Source organism: Oncorhynchus keta, chromosome 4 (assembly GCF_023373465.1).
Source record: "Oncorhynchus keta strain PuntledgeMale-10-30-2019 chromosome 4, Oket_V2, whole genome shotgun sequence".
NCBI lineage: Eukaryota > Metazoa > Chordata > Actinopteri > Salmoniformes > Salmonidae > Oncorhynchus > Oncorhynchus keta.
Genome location: NC_068424.1, coordinates 69919283 through 69939208, shown reverse-complemented (window position 1 = coordinate 69939208; position 19926 = coordinate 69919283). Strand labels below are relative to the sequence as shown.

Sequence of the window (19926 nt, the reverse complement as noted above, 5' to 3'; positions counted from 1 at the left end):
TATCAAAGGGGGTATGGACAGTCCCTACTGAGAATATATAGCAGTCTCAAAGGGGGTATGGACAGTCCCTAATGAGAATATATAGCAGTCTCAAAGGGGGTATGGACAGTCCCTAATGAGAATATATAGCAGTCTCAAAGGGGGTATGGACAGTCCCTAATGAGAATATATAGCAGTCTCAAAGGGGGTATGGACAGTCCCTAATGAGAATATATAGCAGTCTCAAAGGGGGTATGGACAGTCCCTACTGAGAATATATAGCAGTCTCAAAGGGGGTATGGACAGTCCCTAATGAGAATATATAGCAGTCTCAAAGGGGGTATGGACAGTCCCTACTGAGAATATATAGCAGTCTCAAAGGGGGTATGGACAGTCCCTAATGAGAATATATAGCAGTCTCAAAGGGGGTATGGACAGTCCCTACTGAGAATATATAGCAGTCTCAAAGGGGGTATGGACAGTCCCTAATGAGAATATATAGCAGTCTCAAAGGGGGTATGGACAGTCCCTAATGAGAATATATAGCAGTCTCAAAGGGGGTATGGACAGTCCCTAATGAGAATATATAGCAGTCTCAAAGGGGTATGGACAGTCCCTAATGAGAATATATAGCAGTCTCAAAGGGGGTATGGACAGTCCCTACTGAGAATATATAGCAGTCTCAAAGGGGTATGGACAGTCCCTACTGAGAATATATAGCAGTCTCAAAGGGGGTATGGACAGTCCCTAATGAGAATATATAGCAGTCTCAAAGGGGGTATGGACAGTCCCTAATGAGAATATATAGCAGTCTCAAAGGGGGTATGGACAGTCCCTACTGAGAATATATAGCAGTCTCAAAGGGGGTATGGACAGTCCCTAATGAGAATATATAGCAGTCTCAAAGGGGGTATGGACAGTCCCTAATGAGAATATATAGCAGTCTCATGGACAGTCTCAAAGGGGGTATGGACAGTCCCTAATGAGAATATATAGCAGTCTCAAAGGGGGTATGGACAGTCCCTAATGAGAATATATAGCAGTCTCAAAGGGGGTATGGACAGTCCCTACTGAGAATATATAGTGCATTAGACAAATACACAAGACATATACAAAATAGGCTACACAATACATTAAATAATACATGATTCTTGAATGGATGGAATTATCATGGCTATAGTGGGTTTTTGCAGACAGCTTTGCCTGGGAGAGAAGTTAAATCAGCACATTCACATCTACAGTTTAGACATTTCATGAATCATAATTAATACATTTACAAGCCTGATATCACTGTAGTATTGAAAACCAGGTCAAAAACTCAGTCCAACAATCAGAGATACATGTATTGCCTGTATACTTCTTGGTACACACACCTGTAAGGGAGACTGGTATCATTGATAACGAGTTCCCATGACTCTCATTCAGATCTTATTGTATTGTTTTAATGCAGGGCTGGTTCCAGGCATATATGATATAAGTGGTCGCTTAGGGCCCCCAGCTGCTAGGGGTCCACTGATCAAGTGTTGTTTTAAAAAATGTAGGAACTCAGTCAGGGTCTCAATTTAGTATTGAGCATTAGAATAGTAGTATACACCAGGTGCTTTTCAAAATGTGGTTGTGCATAGGGCTGTGCGTTATACCGTATTTGACGATATACCGGTATCGATGCACAGACCGGTTTGGCTTTTTATTTTACCTTCTATAACGGTATTTGAATGTTTGGGTTGTTAAAGTGATACGTGTAATGTCCATTTTTATAGTTTACTTCACTACTTAATTCATCTCTCTCGGCTCTCTCTCCTTGACACATTCCACACAGACCAAAGCCCCACCCCCATCACTCAAGGAGCGTATTTGTTGTTGCTTGACCATAAGACACTTGTATTCAGTCTGCATGGTCAATGCAGCACATGCAACAACGTTGATGACAACGATGCCATTTTCACTTTGCTTCTTAATATAAATCCCACTAGTGTTCTGTAATATTAGTTTGTGTTTCTTACATCTGCAAACAGCTAGTTTGTCTTTTCCTAGCAAGTTGGGCCTAAATCTTGTTAGTCGTTAATGCTAATCACTAGTTAGCTTACCAGCTAGCTAATAAGCATACTGAGTCAGAGAAAACATAATTAACTTTACAACCTGATAATACCAGTGATGGTGTACACCTAAATCAGCATGTTGTTTGTGCAGCAGTATTTTCTAAATCAAAGAGGAATACGCAAAGCATGAATATGTTAGCTACATGAAGTAGCTAAGAGAAAACATTCAATGTTGTCAAAGATTATAGGGTCCCCTTGGAAACACCTTGGTTCCTACCCTGTCACAATCATTTTAAAATACAAATGATCTGAAATGAGTGTAGGAAATGTAGAAATGGATGGAAATGCAGGAAATGATTTTAGATTTAAGTTTAATTGAACAGTATAAACCAATCAGAATGGAGAAAGACCCATTGAAATCACTTAGAATGTATGTGTTGCCACCCTAGGGTCACACTACTCATAAAGCAAATGTAGAACTTTTATTAATCAAAAACATAAATATAGTGTTATACCGTCCATTTTTTTTAAATGCCGTGATATATTTTGGCCATGTCGCCCAGCCGTAGATGTGCATCATTAGTTGTTATCTTGTTAGGTCTGTCACTGATAGTCATTCAATTAGCCATGTCAGTTAACAATTGTGGCTAGACTAACTACCAATCTATCTAAACTTGTAGCAATCACAATCGAAAACTGACTGTGCCCAGGGGCCCTGACCTCAAGGGGGCCCCCCATTGATTTTGTTAGTCATTCTCACTCAGATCATGGCAGGAAATGAGGAAATTAGCTTAAACGGTCTTTCCCATGGAAAAATGTGTAGAATTGCAAGGAATGGACTTTTAAAGTTGATCTCCACTGTCAAGAGGGAGGCCACTAAAATGTTTTAAGTGCACTACTTTTAACCAATGCCCTATGGGTGGCAGGTAGCCTAGCGGAATGTTGTGCCAGTAATCAAAAGGTTGCTGTTTGAGTCCCTGAGCTGATGAGGTGAATAATATTTTGATGTAACCTTGAGCAGTGCACTTAACCCCAATTGCTCCTATATGTCTGTTAATAAGATGTAGGTGTGCCCCCCAACCAACCAAGCCGTGCTTAGGGCACCCAAAAGGCTTGGGCCACCCCAGGCTCATATGTAATAGTTTGTGAGGTATGCTTTCTTTTGAACTATCTGCAGTGCTATCGCTGTTTTGGTGGAGGCACATGGGTTGCTGGCGTCGCCAGTCCTGGCACGTCTAGCCTCTCACCTCCAGCTCCCTTTATCAGTTTTATGAGTCCGTTTATCACACCCTGCACCGTAAATATAGCCTAGCCTAGTTAATTTGAGGTGAATAACCGCTGCGTAAATCACCAATCAGCACACCATGGACGCGCCTAATGAGTCTGAAACGTCAGTTAGAACTATTTAATTAAAACGCGTTTTACATGTTTATCTTCATCTGTGATGCGGGTCGATGTCCAGTGCTTTGGACCAGTCCGTTGGATAATACACATCACTCAATCAACGTGTACTGGCTGTAGTGTATTGTATATTAATTAGCCCCAGAAATCCCCCATGTCCACTACTATTATTTTCTATTCCTGTTTGTATGCAATTAATGTAAAGCATGTATGTCTGTCTCTGAGAGCCATCCACACTGACCATCAGCAACACCTGAGTTAGTCCTGAGAGGAAGAGAACATGGAATACCTGTGCCGAAAGGTGAGCACATTACTAGGCTATATTAGCGTACTTATTTGATATCATTTTAAATGATCAATACGTGATGTTTCTTTTGAGTTGTAGGGATGATTTTCACGATCAATATTGATTGGTTTATTTCGCAATGAGCTTCTGTTTTTGATGAAGTTTCGATGTTTATATAGCATCTATGTAAAATAACGGCCAGATTGATGGACTATTGTTATACAGGTTGTTGTGAACCCATAAAGCCAGTAGCGGCAAAGCCTATTTGTAAGACAGAAATGGGTTGAGATCAGCCATCAAAGATCATCGTTTAATCTCCTTTTATTTTCCTCGGCTAGGTGTGGGAAATGTAGCTTTCAGCTGCAGTGGAACAGTCAAGTGGCCGATATCTAATTAGTGCGGATTATCGTCACCTGCTCGCGCCTCTATTGTCCCACAAGGACTTGGTTATTGTCTGACCGTGGAGTGAGAAGTTGTTTTAGGGGATTTTGAGTGGCTTATAGAGGATTTAACATGCCCCAGCGATCTGATTGAAATGGAAACTATAAACTAGGCCAATGGTAATCAATAGGGATCACAAATTAGGCTAATCTTTCTCTTATCAAATCAGATATGAATGTGAATTAGGCCTGACAGAAAATGACAGATACTAACGGGTGATTTGAAATAAGAATAATGTCAGTGAATATCAAGTTTACCTATCATTCAGAAGACACTTGTGCCACATTTGTTGACATATTAATTTAAATCCTATAGATTAAACATGTTTTTGTTTCAACATTAGGCCTAGGCTATTTAAAATACAGGGTATTGTCAACAATATTGCATTTCTTACAGATCGCCTACATTGTTTATCGTTTATTTATTTTCACATACCATCCTCTCCTTAGAATCCAGACCATTTTCACACCGACTTCGTTCCCATGGAATCGGCTATTATCTTATTATCGCTACGTTGCCAATGTCGCGGATGTGTGAGGCTTTATTTACATGACTCTTAGCGAACGGGGCTGAATGAATTTATGACCTTGTAGTCACCCAGCCCCCCAGATCGCAGTGTTAGTTCCCCAAGAACAGAGCTCCTACCAGGTCAGACAGACGGACAGGGCGGGAGACTCACTGGAGCATGAAGTAAGTATAAGGGACACGCACACATTCAGTCTGATTATAAATACTATCTATTTTTTCTAAAGTAATATATTATGACATTTAATAAATTGGTATAGAGAATAAGCCTACCCTGAAGAGCCAAGTGTATACCTATAGGAACAATATACTCTATATAGGCCTATTCTAGTGTACTTTGAATGGAAATATAGGCTATGTTCTTACACACTACATCCATGTATATCCAGGTAAAAGACAGCGACGTAAATGCACATGTTTAAATGTTGAGCCAACAACCATATAGTATTGTTTGGAATGTGTATCCATGCGAGGGCCCATTTCACATCCAGAAATGGCTGAACGTTTAGACCACACGTCCTAATTGAATGTGTATTGTAAGCCTATAGATCCGAACCCAATTGAATACTAATCATGCTACCACCACTAATACTAATATTAATAATAAACTCTTCAATTTAGCACTTGATACACTTATTCGTGGGAAAAGTATATAAAGAGTGACCTCTGGGAAATGGAAGGGATGGATGGGGGCTGATAAAACTGTGTCTGTGCGGAAGCTTTGAAGTGCAGTTATGCACCGACGTGTTTCCTATGTGTCTATAGAACACGGCATTCAATGACATGGTTGCCGCATTTTCACAGTGAAATGTTACCAACAGAACAAATCTGTCAATCAAACACAACGACACTATAAATGCCTTTACGATCCAGTCACAGAGCTCAGTTGCATCTAGCATACTCTTTCTCTCTCTTTCTCTGACCACCCGCCTCAGTATTTACGCTTGGGATACTCCACGGAAGCCGTTGTTTTGGACGCAGAAGACTCATTAGCTGCCATGGGACCGTGCAAGCTGCTGACATCACTGGTCCTGTCCATGTGTTGTCATGTTCTGTACGCTACAGCATGGTAGGTTTTTTTCAACCTGTTGTCTCTGGGGGGGTCAGTTTACACGATGGCACAATTACCATGTCTTGACTGGGTTTGCTTTCTGTTTTCCATAGGTCGGTGAATAACTTCCTGATGACTGGACCAAAGGTAGCGGATCTTTATTTACTTTTTGGGCTCGTGCACTTAGACTGATTGGTTAAAATATCCCTTATGGTTTACATTGCAAATGTTTTCGCTGTAATTTAACGGGACATGTGTTTTCTAATAACAACAAATGAATAGCTCAAACACGGAGGCCAAGTTGGAAAACACAACATGGTTTATCAGGTTCAATCCTGATAAAGTACGAGAACCTGTGATTTACTCTGTCTCTGTATCCGTGTGCCCCTCAGGCCTATCTGACGTATGCCAGTAGCGTGCAGGTGGGCGCACAGAGCGGGATTCAGGAATGCAAACACCAGTTCTCTTGGGACAGGTGGAACTGCCCCGAGAGCGCGCTCCAACTATCAACTCATGGACTGCGCAGTGGTGAGAATATTTTTACGATGCAGCATGCTATAGGCTACCTAATCCCTCGAAATAAATGTTTTCCAATGGCAAATAGACTAGGCTTGTAGTGAGTATGTCAGAGGAAATTACGCATAGCAATTTACAAGCGTCTAATATTTACCAATGTCATCACACTTACCGTATGTGTTAACCATAACATTGACAACCATGATCTCTTTAAATTCCAGCCACAAGAGAGACGTCTTTCGTCCACGCCATCAGTGCTGCGGGGGTGATGTACACTCTCACCAATAACTGTAGTATGGGGGATTTTGATAACTGTGGATGTGATGACTCCCATATTGGGCAGATAGGTGAGTTTATATACCATTACCATCTGACTTCATAACATTGAGTGCAGAAATCTATTTGAATTATGTGACCATGTATTATATGCTCAAATAATAGAATTGCGCACATTTACACCATTACGCACAGAACCGAAAATGGGCGCACAGAAGACAAAACTGAAATTTGACAGAAATGAGAGCAGTAATATTTGGACATGGACATAATTACATAGACTAACCCTGCCTTGTCTCTCTCCAGGTGGTAGGGGTTGGATTTGGGGGGGCTGCAGTGATAACGTGAAATTTGGGGAGAAGATGTCCAAACAGTTTGTGGACGCGCTGGAGAACGGGCACGACTCGCGCGCAGCTGTAAACCTGCACAACAATGAAGCTGGTAGACTTGTGAGTGACAGATCTCATACAGGCTATACCGCCGGTCTCATTCTGGCTATAGGTCTCATACAGGCTATACTTCCAGTCTCATACTGGCTATATTGCCGGTCTCATACAGGCTATACTGCCTTTGGTAGGCCTATATGTGTATACTGTTCGTGTAAGTTGTTATGTACAGTTGCAGGCCAATGTCATCTGTTTGGACTGGATAACTATTTTGGTTATCATTTAGATTCGTTGTGGAGTTTTTCGTTATTTTTAGCCTGTCAGATCGAACATAAACTTACAAATGAACTGTTGAGATATTATTGAATCCATAGCTGACTGAAGCTCTCTCTAGGCGATCAAGGCGACCATGAAGCGAGCCTGTAAGTGCCACGGCGTCTCCGGGAGCTGTTCCGTTCAGACCTGCTGGATGCAGCTGTCTGACTTCAGAGACATCGGCAACTACCTCAAAGTCAAACACGACCAGGCGCAGAAACTGGAGATGGACAAGAGGCGGATGAGGTCGGGGAACAGCGCGGACAACAGGGGCGCCATCGCGGACGTGTTCAGCAGCATCGCCCGGACGGAGCTCATTTACCTGGAGGAATCTCCAGACTACTGTACCAAGAACAAGAGCCTGGGGCTCCAGGGAACCGAGGGGAGGGAGTGTCTGCAGGGGGAAAATAACCTCTCCCAGTGGGAGAAGAAGAGCTGCCGCCGGCTGTGCCATGAGTGCGGCCTGAGGGTCGAGGAGAGGCGGATTGAGATAGTCAGTAGCTGTAATTGCAAGTTTCACTGGTGCTGCACGGTCAAGTGCGAGCGGTGCACGCAGGTCGTGACCAAATACTACTGCGCGCGCAGGGAGAGAGTGCGCAGGCCTCAGAACAGCACAAGGAAAAGTGGGAGAAGGTCCCGCGTGCAGCGCAGTTGATTTGCGCCTGCACAGTCTGTGGTTATCTATACCTGATGATAACTATGAAGGGGACAGTTTATTTTAATATTCGCTATTTAAAACATGTTTTATTACAGTTAATTTTATCCATGTTCATCTGTCTGGGATTGTATGTCTTGTATGTTGTTACCCAAACATTTTACACGTGATTTCTCCTGTAACTTGTTTATGATCAACATATTCTCATCCATCCCACATCGGATGACAAACTATTTCCACTTTTGTCCCTCATTAAAAATGCACTTTATAGGCTAACATTTTGACAATCGAATAGATATGTGATATGTTCTAAAAAATATATATATTCCTTTGGTAAATGTCTATCATCACAATGTTATTTTGTTAATGCACGTTTAAGTTTACTTGTCACTTTGGGGGTGTACAAGGAGAAATATGGTTGTCTAAATGGGTTAGAGGCCTATGCGTACATTCGGTGTGTCCTCTTTTATATTAATTATGACATTGTTTTAAGTGTCATTATCACGTTTTTATTTTTGTACGGGGAATTGCATATTAAATATTTGAATCTTATTTCGAGTCCTGTTCTGAATTAACTTCCCTTTCCGACGAAGTTTGTCGCTTTCAATATTCTGATTCGGCAGTCTGTTTTTGTTTATTGATGGTGTTGAGGGCGAGGTCTCCACGGGAGGCTGGGATCATCTCATTAATCTGGCTGCTGGTGTCATCGCCTGAGGGAAGAAAATAAACTGTTTTGTCCTGACACCGTTTGAAGTTCCCAATAGGCGTTTCCTCCAGTCTTATTTATGTGGCCATTGTCCAATCAGCGTCCTCGGAACCCCGAGACAAAGGACAAGGTTCCCATTTGTTTCTGATTCCTTCTCTTAAATTAAAAGGTGAAAGCTGCGTGTCCTCATCACATTCCCAGATCTCTCCCTTAGTTTCGGAGGTAAAAACACTAACAATGCTCTTTTGTTCGTTCCTTTGGCTCCTGGTGCTTTTCCTTCTCCACAAAACTCTTCTTGGACATACCTGGTAAGACCCCACTTCTAACACCTTTTATTTATAACGTTTTTAGCTTTCATTTAGCTAGTGTCTCGGTTTTAAAAGGTTGTTTCAGGCTATATTTTCTTATTTCTTTCAGGGCCTTGAACAATTTTCTGATGACTGGACCCAAGGTAAGATTTTGTATTCGAATTGTTTGCTTTATAAGTAACCTTAGGGAAGTGCTCCAAACTATTATGCAAAGATTCCCAAAAGGTACTCCTAGCATCATGAGTGCACGAAACATTGATGGTCTTTCAATAGGATCGTTTCAGTAGTGCGTAATGATAGACGAATGCATAGCCTACTTTAATAGCATATTCATCACAATTTAACGGGTATTCAAAAGTATCAGGAAATTATTAACCTCATCCAAATGTCACTTGGATGATTATTTTTTTAGGATATTCAATAGTGGATTTAACATGCTCTCTCCCTCTCTGTTTCCGTGTGCCCCTCAGGCCTATCTGACGTATGCTAGTAGCGTGCAAGTGGGCGCGCAGAGCGGGATCCAGGAATGTAAACACCAGTTTGCTTGGGACAGGTGGAACTGCCCGGAGAGTGCGCTCCAACTGTCAACTCATAAAGGCCTTCGAAGCGGTACAGAGCTTTGATACCCAATAAATCTAATCTAATGCATAAAATGTCATGTATGCGAGTTGAGAAGCCCTAACGCCTTGATCACACCTACAGTGTTCATTCGTTTTGGTTCACCAGAAGTCCATTAATTTCCAATGGAAGGCTGCGTTTGCCTTGCAGCATTGCGTTGCAGAGACAGTTGCAGTGCGTTGTGTGTCGTGCATATGTTGGATAAATCGAATGTATGAGTAGATGGCTTGACAGAAATGGTAGCAGAAGGTCAATGTTGAGCTTTTGTTGCACATGTAACAGGGTTATATCGGTGATTCCCCTTTTGCCACTTTATTGTTAAGCCAATTGGTTTTTGGTTTGAGTTTGTCTGGCCTTCACCTACTCAACATGGCATCTTATTGGCTGGTTTGCCTAGCTTGCTTACGAGGGGGGATGTTCCAGTTAGAATCGTCCCAGTGAACAACCACCAAACCAGCGGTAAGTTGTTGGTTGCCAAGCACTGTACATCAAAAGTGATTTTTATACTCTCAAGTGATGATTTAAATGTACAATTTATATCAAATTGTTTGTAAATGTTATTCGAACATCACACAAGATGCAGCGGTTTTTGGAGAAAATTTGTTGAGCATTTTGTTTTAAAGAATTCCCGCCAGTACTAGCTAGCAATTTACTGTGTCTGGTGGGGGGGGGGTTCATATATTTTGTACAGTGCGTGAGTGCAGAGTTGGATGGTGAGACGTGCATTGCACGTTGGAGGACCATGTCGATGACTGATTGTACACAACGCAAGAAGAGTACTGTTACACACACATATCCAAATTATGCAGAGTACCATTTTATACATAACGTTGTAGGTGTGTTCGAGGCTTTGGCTACATAATGCATAAAAATGAATTGATAATTACCTGACATTGTGAAATATTTGAATACATATTTATACGTTTGATGTCTGTTTCTGTAGCTACGAGCGAGACCTCTTTCGTGCACGCGATCAGTGCAGCAGGTGTCATGTACACACTGACCCGCAACTGTAGTCTCGGGGACCTGGACAACTGCGGCTGTGACGGCTCGAGAAATGGTCAAATTGGTAACACACACACACAACACCGAGAGAGTAGACCTGAAGGTGATAATATTCTTGCATCCTGCTATGAGTGCCCATACATGTTTTTGCTTGTCTCCTGTCCACAGGCGGGCGTGGGTGGTTGTGGGGCGGCTGCAGTGATAACTTGGACTTTGGGGAAAGGATGTCAAAACAGTACGTGGACGCGCTTGAGACTGGCCAGGACTCACGGGCGGCTGTCAACCTTCATAACAACGAGGCCGGTAGACTGGTGAGTTATTTCGCTCCATGGACAGCTATGGCGTTAGACATGGGTTGACCATGGTATTACGCATTGGTTAATCTTGTTATTACACATTATTTGGCCATGTTGTGACACGTTGGTTGTGTGCTTCAATGCAATCACATTTGAGTTAATACCCACTATAACCCCATTTTCTCTGTGTCTGTTGATCAGGCGGTGAAAGCCAACATGAAGCGCATCTGCAGATGCCACGGTATGTCTGAGAGTTGCTCCGTTCAGACCTGCTGGATGCAGCTGTCTGACTTCAGAGACATCGGCAACTACCTCAAAATCAAACACGACCAGGCGCAGAAACTGGAAATGGACAAGAGGCGGATGAGGTCGGGGAACAGCGCCGACAACAGGGGCGCCATTGCGGACGCGTTCAGCAGCATCGCCCGGACGGAGCTCATTTACCTGGAGGAATCTCCGGACTACTGCAGTCAGAACGCCAGCCTGGGCCTTCACGGTACTGAGGGCCGGGAGTGCCTGCAGCAAGGCGAGGGCTTGAACCAGTGGGAGAAGAGGAGCTGCCGCCGACTGTGCCATGAGTGTGGCCTGAGGGTGGAGGAGAGGCGGACAGAGATAGTTAGCAGCTGTAACTGTAAGTTCCAATGGTGCTGCACGGTCAAGTGTGAGAACTGCTCTCAAGTGATGGTCAAACACGTGTGTGCCAGAAGAGAGGGAGGCCACGGACACAACTACAGGAGGAGATACCGAGGACCTAAATGAATGAAAAGAGGGAGGCCTGTGGTTTTATTCTATGCAAACTATTATGATGGCAAATGTTAAATCATGAGTTTTTGTCTTATTTCAAATCTATGTTTATTCACAAAGACTGTCCTCCACGTGATTATGTGAAATGTTCTGCACTTCCCCCGTCACCCACCCACGTTTGTCTTATTGTAGGCCTATATGGATGTAAATTATATATTTATGTATGTGACTCATTGGAAATATTTAATAAACAAATGTAAAATATACTTCGTTTTTTTTTTGCTTCTCAATTATTATTTATGGGACTACATACACATCTTTTGATGAATAAACAGTTAAGAAAATGTATTTATTTTTGCTCAATGACTGCATTTTATCCTTCTGTAAAACAAATTAGAACAACACTAAATTGACTCAGTAAAATAATAGGTGAATAGGCAGGCAGTGGTGAATACACTAGAAGGGCATAGTTACCATGTAGCCGTTCACACCTCCACCAGGCCTCAGGTTCAGCGTTGATTTAACAGCGCTTTGATGTGGACGTTGTATCGACGTCATGTTTAAGGATCGGAATGAGGATCAAGCCTTTTGAAGGAAGCCTCCTTACCGGTGTGTTTACAGGTGTTTGCCATGGTAATCCGGGACACTGCTGTGACCGTGTACGTTGTCACACTTGAAAAGTTAATAAACAATAAATCAAAGTGGAACGCTACATTGTGAAGACCAGACTATAGTCAGGAATGCATCTCAATGTAATTAATTGTAGCCTATTATGAAAGATGGCGTGGCAGCATTTTGCGTAACCTAGCCACATGTGTGATGAAGTAATCGTCACTTAAAAGCTGCACTCCATCTTTTGGATAGATGCTACAAACTGGGTGGTAGTTATCGGCAACATGCGTTTCAAGATCATTTCAATTTTACCTAACTTATTAGGACATTGTTTTGATTGGCTATGAACATGCACCGACGACTATGGTGCGCTCTATTGGTTGCAATGATTTTATGTGACACTAAAATACATTTAACGGTTTTCAGAGAGATCGAAAGAGAGCATGACCAGGAGAAACATAGCAGAATACTATTCCATTGTCTCTCTCCTCTCCCCTGTAGATCACTCATTCATTCTCTCAACCCTCCCCTATTTCTCCCTCTCTGCTGGACATGCCATAAACCTGCCACTGGGTCCCTGATCAGTGACTGATGGCAAGGATATTACCCCACCCAGGGGTCTGCCTCGGGGAGGAGAGGACAGAGAGGGGGGGGGGTCTGGCTGGTGGGAGGCAGAGAGTGAATAAGACATCAAATACAGGAAACAGGATGAATAAGACTTCAAATACAGGGAACAGGCTGAATAAGACATCAAATACAGGAAACAGGCTGAATAAGACATCAAATACAGGAAACAGGCTGAATAAGACATCAAATACAGGAAACAGGCTGAATAAGACATCAAATACAGGAAACAGGCTGAATAAGACATCAAATACAGGGAACAGGCTGAATAAGACATCAAATACAGGAAACAGGATGAATAAGACATCAAATACAGGAAACTGGCTGAATAAGACATCAAATACAGGAAACAGGCTGAATAAGACATCAAATACAGGGAACAGGCTGAATAAGACATCAAATACAGGGAACAGGCTGAATAAGACATCAAATACAGGAAACAGGCTGAATAAGACATCAAATACAGGGAACAGGCTGAATAAGACTTCAAATACAGGAAACAGGATGAATAAGACATCAAATACAGGAAACAGGATGAATAAGACATCAAATACAGGAAACTGGATGAATAAGACATCAAATACAGGAAACAGGATGAATAAGACATCAAATACAGGAAACAGGATGAATAAGACATCAAATACAGGAAACAGGATGAATAAGACATCAAATACAGGAAACTGGCTGAATAAGACATCAAATACAGGAAACAGGATGAATAAGACATCAAATACAGGAAACAGGATGAATAAGACATCAAATACAGGAAACTGGCTGAATAAGACATCAAATACAGGAAACAGGATGAATAAGACATCAAATACAGGAAACTGGATGAATAAGACATCAAATACAGGAAACAGGATGAATAAGACATCAAATACAGGAAACAGGATGAATAAGACATCAAATACAGGAAACAGGATGAATAAGACATCAAATACAGGAAACTGGCTGAATAAGACATCAAATACAGGAAACAGGATGAATAAGACATCAAATACAGGAAACAGGATGAATAAGACATCAAATACAGGGAACAGGCTGAATAAGACATCAAATACAGGAAACAGGCTGAATAAGACATCAAATACAGGGAACAGGCTGAATAAGACATCAAATACAGGAAACAGGATGAATAAGACATCAAATACAGGAAACAGGATGAATAAGACATCAAATACAGGAAACAGGCTGAATAAGACATCAAATACAGGAAACTGGATGAATAAGACATCAAATACAGGACATCATTACAACACTGTATATAGTCATAATATGACATTTGAAACGTCTTTATTCTTTTGAAACTTTTGTGAGTGTAATGTTTACTGTACATTTTTTATTGTTTATTTCACTTTTGTTTATTACCTATTTCACTTGCTTTGGAAATGTAAATATATGTTTCCCATGCCAATAAAGACCATTAAATTGAATTCAATTTGAATTGAGTGGGAAAGAGAAGGGGAGTGTGGTTGTGGAGAGGGAGGTATGGCTGTGGGAGGAGAAGAGAAGGAGGGGAGATATAGATCATGATATGGGAGGAGGCATGCTTTCAATAGTATATTTTACTGACTACCCCACTCAAATAATGTGTTCCATTAAGACTCAATCAACCTATTAGGGTCATATAACATGTCAATTAAGTAATTGTTGTAGGCCATGCCCTGTGTTTTGCACATCATCTGCAAGATTGTATCCTGTATTTTAAGCCTTATTCAGAAATAGGAATTACACCAAAAATGTATTCAATTGCCTGAGGTGGTGCTGGACCATCTGACATCTCTGTGTGACATTTGTGACACAGTGGAGACCTGCTGAGGCCCTGGGGGTCAATCAACCAACACACTAACACTGTTCTCTAGAGGCTCAACCAACCAACACACTGTAATACTGTTCTCTAGAGGCCCTGGGAGTCAACCAGCCAACACACTGTAACCTAGAGTCCCTGGGGGGTCAACCAACCAACACACTGTAATACTGTTCTCTAGAGGCCCTGGGAGTCAACCAGCCAACACACTGTAACCTAGAGTCCCTGGGGGGTCAACCAACCAACACACTGTAATACTGATCTCTAGAGTCCCTGGGGGTCAACCATCCAACACACTGTAACCTAGAGCTCCTGGGGGGTGTCAACCAACCAACACACTGTAACACTGTTCTCTATAGGCTAACTTAGGTTTCACATACCTTATTACCTATTCAGTTCACTTTTAGCCAGAGCTGGGCCCTGATTAAATGCAGTTCACAGTATAGGTAATACGGTGCCATTCAGCTGCAACCGTATGAAGGAATGTCTCAATATGGTGGAGCCTGGAGGCTGGGGGGCAGCCTTTGTTAAGACCCCCCAGGGGTATGTATTCATACCTAGACAGCCCTGCATGCCTGGGGGTTCACTGATCAGCCATCCCTCCTCTATCCCCTCCTCTCTCACCTTAGTGTGAGATACCAGACACAGCAGTGGGCTGCACGGTGGGCTGGCTATCTGTGCCATCACAACAGTCTGCAGGCCTGGTCCATGTAGCTAGAAATGCAGTACAATAGATATTCAAATTTAAATGCTATGATCCAAGTGGGACGTTCGGCCACCATATTGGAGTGTGAAGATTATAATATGGAGTTTAGAGCTACATTCATGTCATTTTATTTCTATGCGTTTGGTTTTCAAATTCAGGCAAATCAAATCAAACATGCTGATTAAGACTTCAAATACAGGAAACAGGATGAATAAGACATCAAATACAGGGAACAGGATGAATAAGACATCAAATACAGGAAACAGGCTGAATAAGACATCAAATACAGGAAACAGGATGAATAAGACATCAAATACAGGAAACAGGATGAATAAGACATCAAATACAGGAAACAGGATGAATAAGACATCAAATACAGGAAACAGGCTGAATAAGACATCAAATACAGGAAACAGGATGAATAAGACATCAAATACAGGAAACAGGATGAATAAGACATCAAATACAGGAAACAGGCTGAATAAAACATCATTTGAGCCATAGGCTGCGTTTAGACATTTAGCCCAATTCTTAACTTCTTCCCACTGATTGGTCCCACTAACCAATCACATCAGATCTTTTGACATCTTGTCTTTTTCAGAGCTCGTCCGATTGGTTAAAATATCAGAATTGGACTGTCTATTTAAACGCGTAGAGACTCAGGACACAATCACATGTCATCTAATAATCACTGTTGCTGGGCAGATATTAAACTGTGTTTGACGACACCTATTAGTCTGAAATGTAATGTTATATCTAAGCAGGCTGAGTTACTACACATAGCAGCCAGTCTGATGCAGAGGGAGAAGACCAATTATAATGGCCTTAGATCTGGTTTGCGACATTGATATCACAGATGATCTTCTATAACACTTAAAGTCACATGGGTAGTGATACATTTTTCCACTCATCATCACCTTCTAAGTATAGAGAAGTCTATAGGCGTACACAGTGAAGCAGACTAGCTCTAGGTTTGCATCCAAATCGCACCCTATTCGCTATATAGTGCGCTACTTTAGACCAGGGCCGATAGTTGGCCACTCCCTCTTCTCTTCTTTACATCCTCTGTGGCCTATAAGACTTACTCTTTTGACCGCCTGTGACAGGAAAGTTAGGGGTGACAAACTGAAGTCCACACTGCCTCCTCCGCTGAACTGACAGTTAAAGAGACACCAGGGAGCCCTGTAGAAACAGTACCATCGTCAGTAAACTAATGCTAAGTATTTATCTGTCCACCATAGTCCCACTAAGCCCAAGCCAGATAGGATGGCGTATCGCTGCAGAATGCTGTGGTAGCTATCCTGGTTAAGTGTGCCTTGAATTCTAAATAAATCACAGACAGTGTCACTAGCAACAACAAAAAAACACACCATAACACCTCCTCCTCTATTCTTTACAGTGGGAAATACACACGCAGAGATCATCCGTTCAAACACACTGCGTCTCACAAAGACACAGCAGTTGGAAACAAAAATCTCACATTTGAACTCCAGAACAAAGGACAAATTTCCACCGGTCTAATGTCCATTGCTTGTGTTTCTTGGGCCAATCAAGTCTGTTCTTCTTATTGTTGTCCTTTAGTAGTGGTTTCTTTGCAGCAATTCAACAATGAAGGCCTGATTCACACAGTCTCCTCTGAACAGTTGATGTGTCTGATACTTTAACTCTGAAGCATTTATTTGGGCTGCAATTTCTGAGGCTGGTAACTCTAATAAATGTATCCTCTGCAGCAGAGGTAACTCTGGGTCTTCCATTCCTGTGGTAGTCCTCATGAGAGCCAGTTTCATCATAGCGCTTGATGGTTTTTGCGACTGCGACTGTCGTTTCTCTTTGGTATTTTAGCTGTTCTTGCCATAATATGGATTTGGTCTTTTACCAAATAGGGCCATCTTCTGTATAACCCCCCTACCTTGTCACCACACAACTGATTGGATCAAATGCATTAAGAAGGAAAGAAATTCCACAAATTAACTTTGAAGATGGCACAACTGTTAATTGAAATGCATTCCAGGTGACTACCTCATGAAGCTGGTTGAGAAATGACAAGTGTGCAAAGCTGTCATCAAGCATAAAGGTTGGCTATTTGAATAATCTCAAATACACTTTTTTGGTTACTACATGATTCCATGTGTATTATTTCATAGTTTTGATGTCTTCATCATTATTCTACAATGTAGAAAATAGTAATAATAAAGAACAACCCTTGAATGAGTAGGTGTTCTAAAACTTTTGACTGGTAGTGTAGCTAGCTAGCAAACTAGCCAACTTTATCCAGTTAGCTTGGGTGCTTGGTTGGGACAAACATGCATTGTCAGGCAAGCTGCAGAAGGACGAAAAGGCTATGGTTCCCCATCTTTCATCAGTGCAATTTTGACAGCCAACTAGCTGAAAACGTTTGATAGGCTTTATCTAATGTTCCTTCATTAGATTTGAGCTCATCTTACTCTGGCTAGCATTAGTTGTTGATCTTGTTGTTGTTGATGTGCATAACTGAGAGAGAGAGCCTACCTTTTCTTGGTTGTTTGATCAATAGGACTTTAAAGTTCCCAAATGTAAGAGGATTCCTGTGGTGTTTACATATAGTACAGTGGGGCAAAAAAGTATTTAGTCAGCCACCAATTGTGCATGTTCTCCCACTTAAAAAGATGAGAGAGGCCTGTAATTTTCATCATAGGTACACTTCAACTATGACAGACAAAATTAGAAAAAAAATCCAGAAAATCACATTGTAGGATTTTTTATGAATTTATTTGCAAAATATGGTGGAAAATAAGTATTTGGTCAATAACAAAAGTTTATCTCAATACTTTGTTATATACCCTTTGTTGGCAATGACAGGGGTCAAACGTTTTCTGTAAGTCTTCACAAGTTTTTCACACACTGTTGCTGGTACTTTGGCCCATTCCTCCATGCAGATCTCCTCTAGAGCAGTGATGTTTTGGGGCTGTTGCTGGGCAACACAGATTTTCAACTCCCTCCAAATATTCTCTATGGGGTTGAGTTCTGGAGACTGGCTAGGCCATTCCAGGACCTTGAAATGCTTCTTACGAAGCCACTCCTTCGTTGCCCGGGCGGTGTGTTTGGGATCATTGTCATGCTGAAAGACCCAGCCACGTATCATCTTAAATGCCCTTGCTGATGGAAGGAGGTTTTCACTCAAAATCTCACGATACATGGCCCCATTCATTCTTTCCTTTACACGGATCAGTCGTCGTGGTCCCTTTGCAGAAAAACAGCCCCAAAGCATGATGTTTCCACCCCCATGCTTCACAGTAGGTATGGTGTTCTTTGGATGCAACTCAGCATTCTTTGTCCTCCAAACACGACGAGTTGAGTTTTTACCAAAAAGTTCTATTTTGGTTTCATCTGACCATATGACATTCTCCTAATCTTCTTCTGGATCATCCAAATGCTCTCTAGCAAACTTCAGACGGGCCTGGACATGTACTGGCTTAAGCAGGGGGATACGTCTGGCACTGCAGGATTTGAGTCCCTGGCGGCGTAGTGTTACTGATGGTAGGCTTTGTTACTTTGGTCCCAGCTCTCTGCAGGTCATTCACTAGGTCCCCCCGTGTGGTTCTGGGATTTTTGCTCACCGTTCTTGTGATCATTTTGACCCCACGGGGTGAGATCTTGCGTGGAGCCCCAGATCGAGGGAGATTATCAGTGGTCTTGTATGTCTTCCATTTCCTAATAATTGCTCCCACAGTTGATTTCTTCAAACCAAGCTGCTTACCTATTGCAGATTCAGTCTTCCCAGCCTGGTGCAGGTCTACAACTTTGTTTCTGGTGTCCTTTGACAGCTCTTTGGTCTTGGCCATAGTGGAGTTGGAGTGTGACTGTTTGAGGCTGTGGACAAGTGTTTTTATACTGATAACAAGTTCAAACAGGTGCCATTAATACAGGTAACGAGTGGAGGATAGAGGAGCCTCTTAAAGAAGAAGTTACAGGTCTGTGAGAGCCAGAAATCTTGCTTGTTTGTAGGTGACTAAATACTTATTTTCCACCATAATTTGCAAATAAATTAATAAAAAATCCTACAATGTGATTTTCTAGATTTTTTTTCTTCTCATTCTGTCTGTCATAGTTGAAGTGTACCTATGATGAAAATTACAGGCCTCTCTCTTCTTTTTAAGTGCGGCAACTTGCACAATTGGTGGCTATTGCGCAGTGACCTGTTGGCCTTCAATAAGGCAGAAGTTTCTATACGTTTTTGTAAAAACAACGGTCCCACCCATGAAGTCAAAATGTGATTGGTTGACAAATCTGAAGGTGTAGAAGGCCCATTGTTCCTCTCTGTGTTAGTAATGATTTGTAGAGTGGCTCTATTTTTCCTCAACATGCATTTTGTCACTATTCTGAATGTCTAAAGAATCCATATGTTGTTATGAAATATGAACACAGAAATACTGGACGTTTTCAACTCTTACTATGTGTTGATTTGACAAAATTCCAATCATAGACTTGAATTGGACTCACATTTGTATGGTCTTCACTCGATCTCAGACCCCTTGTCCCCCCTCCCAGTCTCGATCTTGACTCGGTCCCCCCCGTCTTGATCTTGACTCGGTCCACCCCGGTCTTGGTCTTGACTCAGACTCGATGGTCTCCAGTCTCGTCTTAACTC

At 42.0% G+C, this 19926-nt stretch overlaps 3 protein-coding genes across 11 annotated transcripts in view; 2 read left to right on the top strand and 1 right to left on the bottom strand.

The window, feature by feature from the left end:
- Positions 1–2841: 2841 nt before the first annotated feature.
- On the top strand, positions 2842–8422 carry LOC118373462 (protein Wnt-8a-like). Of its 5 annotated transcripts, none has more exons than XM_035759591.2 (8): positions 2842–3008; positions 3647–3720; positions 5607–5740; positions 5836–5869; positions 6115–6250; positions 6460–6585; positions 6821–6963; positions 7295–8422. In XM_035759591.2, exons 2-8 carry the CDS (start codon positions 3700–3702, stop codon positions 7868–7870), a joined length of 1170 nt encoding a protein of 389 aa, XP_035615484.1. In that variant the 5' UTR covers positions 2842–3008; positions 3647–3699; the 3' UTR covers positions 7871–8422. The 5 variants fall into 5 exon arrangements, with proteins under 5 accessions (XP_035615484.1, XP_035615487.1, XP_035615483.1 ...); XM_035759594.2 differs by lacking the exon at positions 2842–3008 and adding an exon at positions 4740–4836 and having other exon boundaries at positions 3367–3720; XM_035759593.2 differs by lacking the exons at positions 2842–3008; positions 3647–3720 and adding exons at positions 3785–4265; positions 4596–4836.
- Positions 8423–8546: 124 nt separating this feature from the next.
- LOC118373463 (protein Wnt-8a-like) lies at positions 8547–11774 on the top strand. The gene is made up of 6 exons (XM_035759595.2): positions 8547–8884; positions 8994–9027; positions 9355–9493; positions 10446–10571; positions 10676–10818; positions 11005–11774. The coding sequence occupies exons 1-6, from the start codon at positions 8814–8816 to the stop codon at positions 11560–11562; spliced, it is 1071 nt and encodes a 356-aa protein (XP_035615488.1). The 5' UTR covers positions 8547–8813; the 3' UTR covers positions 11563–11774.
- A 95-nt stretch (positions 11775–11869) lies between these two features.
- The window catches only part of syce3 (synaptonemal complex central element protein 3), a 49789-nt gene continuing 41732 nt past the window's right edge, over positions 11870–19926 (bottom strand). For all 5 annotated transcript variants that reach the window (XM_052514311.1, XM_052514322.1, XM_052514345.1 and 2 more), the window contains exon 6: positions 11870–16481. In XM_052514311.1, coding sequence (XP_052370271.1) covers positions 12689–14122 — 1434 coding nt within the window. In that variant the 5' untranslated portion in view covers positions 14123–16481 and the 3' untranslated portion in view covers positions 11870–12688. The remainder of the gene's footprint in view (positions 16482–19926) is intronic.

Bases quoted from the DNA above. Each gene is read 5' to 3' on its own strand.
- LOC118373463 (XM_035759595.2), top strand. From the start codon at position 8,814: ATGCTCTTTTGTTCGTTCCTTTGGCTCCTGGTGCTTTTCCTTCTCCAC. The intron at 8,885-8,993 runs GTAAGACCCCAC...TATTTCTTTCAG, and splicing joins ACTCTTCTTGGACATACCTG to GGCCTTGAACAATTTTCTGA. The intron at 10,572-10,675 runs GTAACACACACA...TCCTGTCCACAG, and splicing joins CTCGAGAAATGGTCAAATTG to GCGGGCGTGGGTGGTTGTGG.
- LOC118373462 (XM_035759591.2), top strand. From the start codon at position 3,700: ATGGAATACCTGTGCCGAAAG. The intron at 5,870-6,114 runs GTAGCGGATCTT...TGTGCCCCTCAG, and splicing joins TCCTGATGACTGGACCAAAG to GCCTATCTGACGTATGCCAG. The intron at 6,964-7,294 runs GTGAGTGACAGA...AGCTCTCTCTAG, and splicing joins ACAATGAAGCTGGTAGACTT to GCGATCAAGGCGACCATGAA.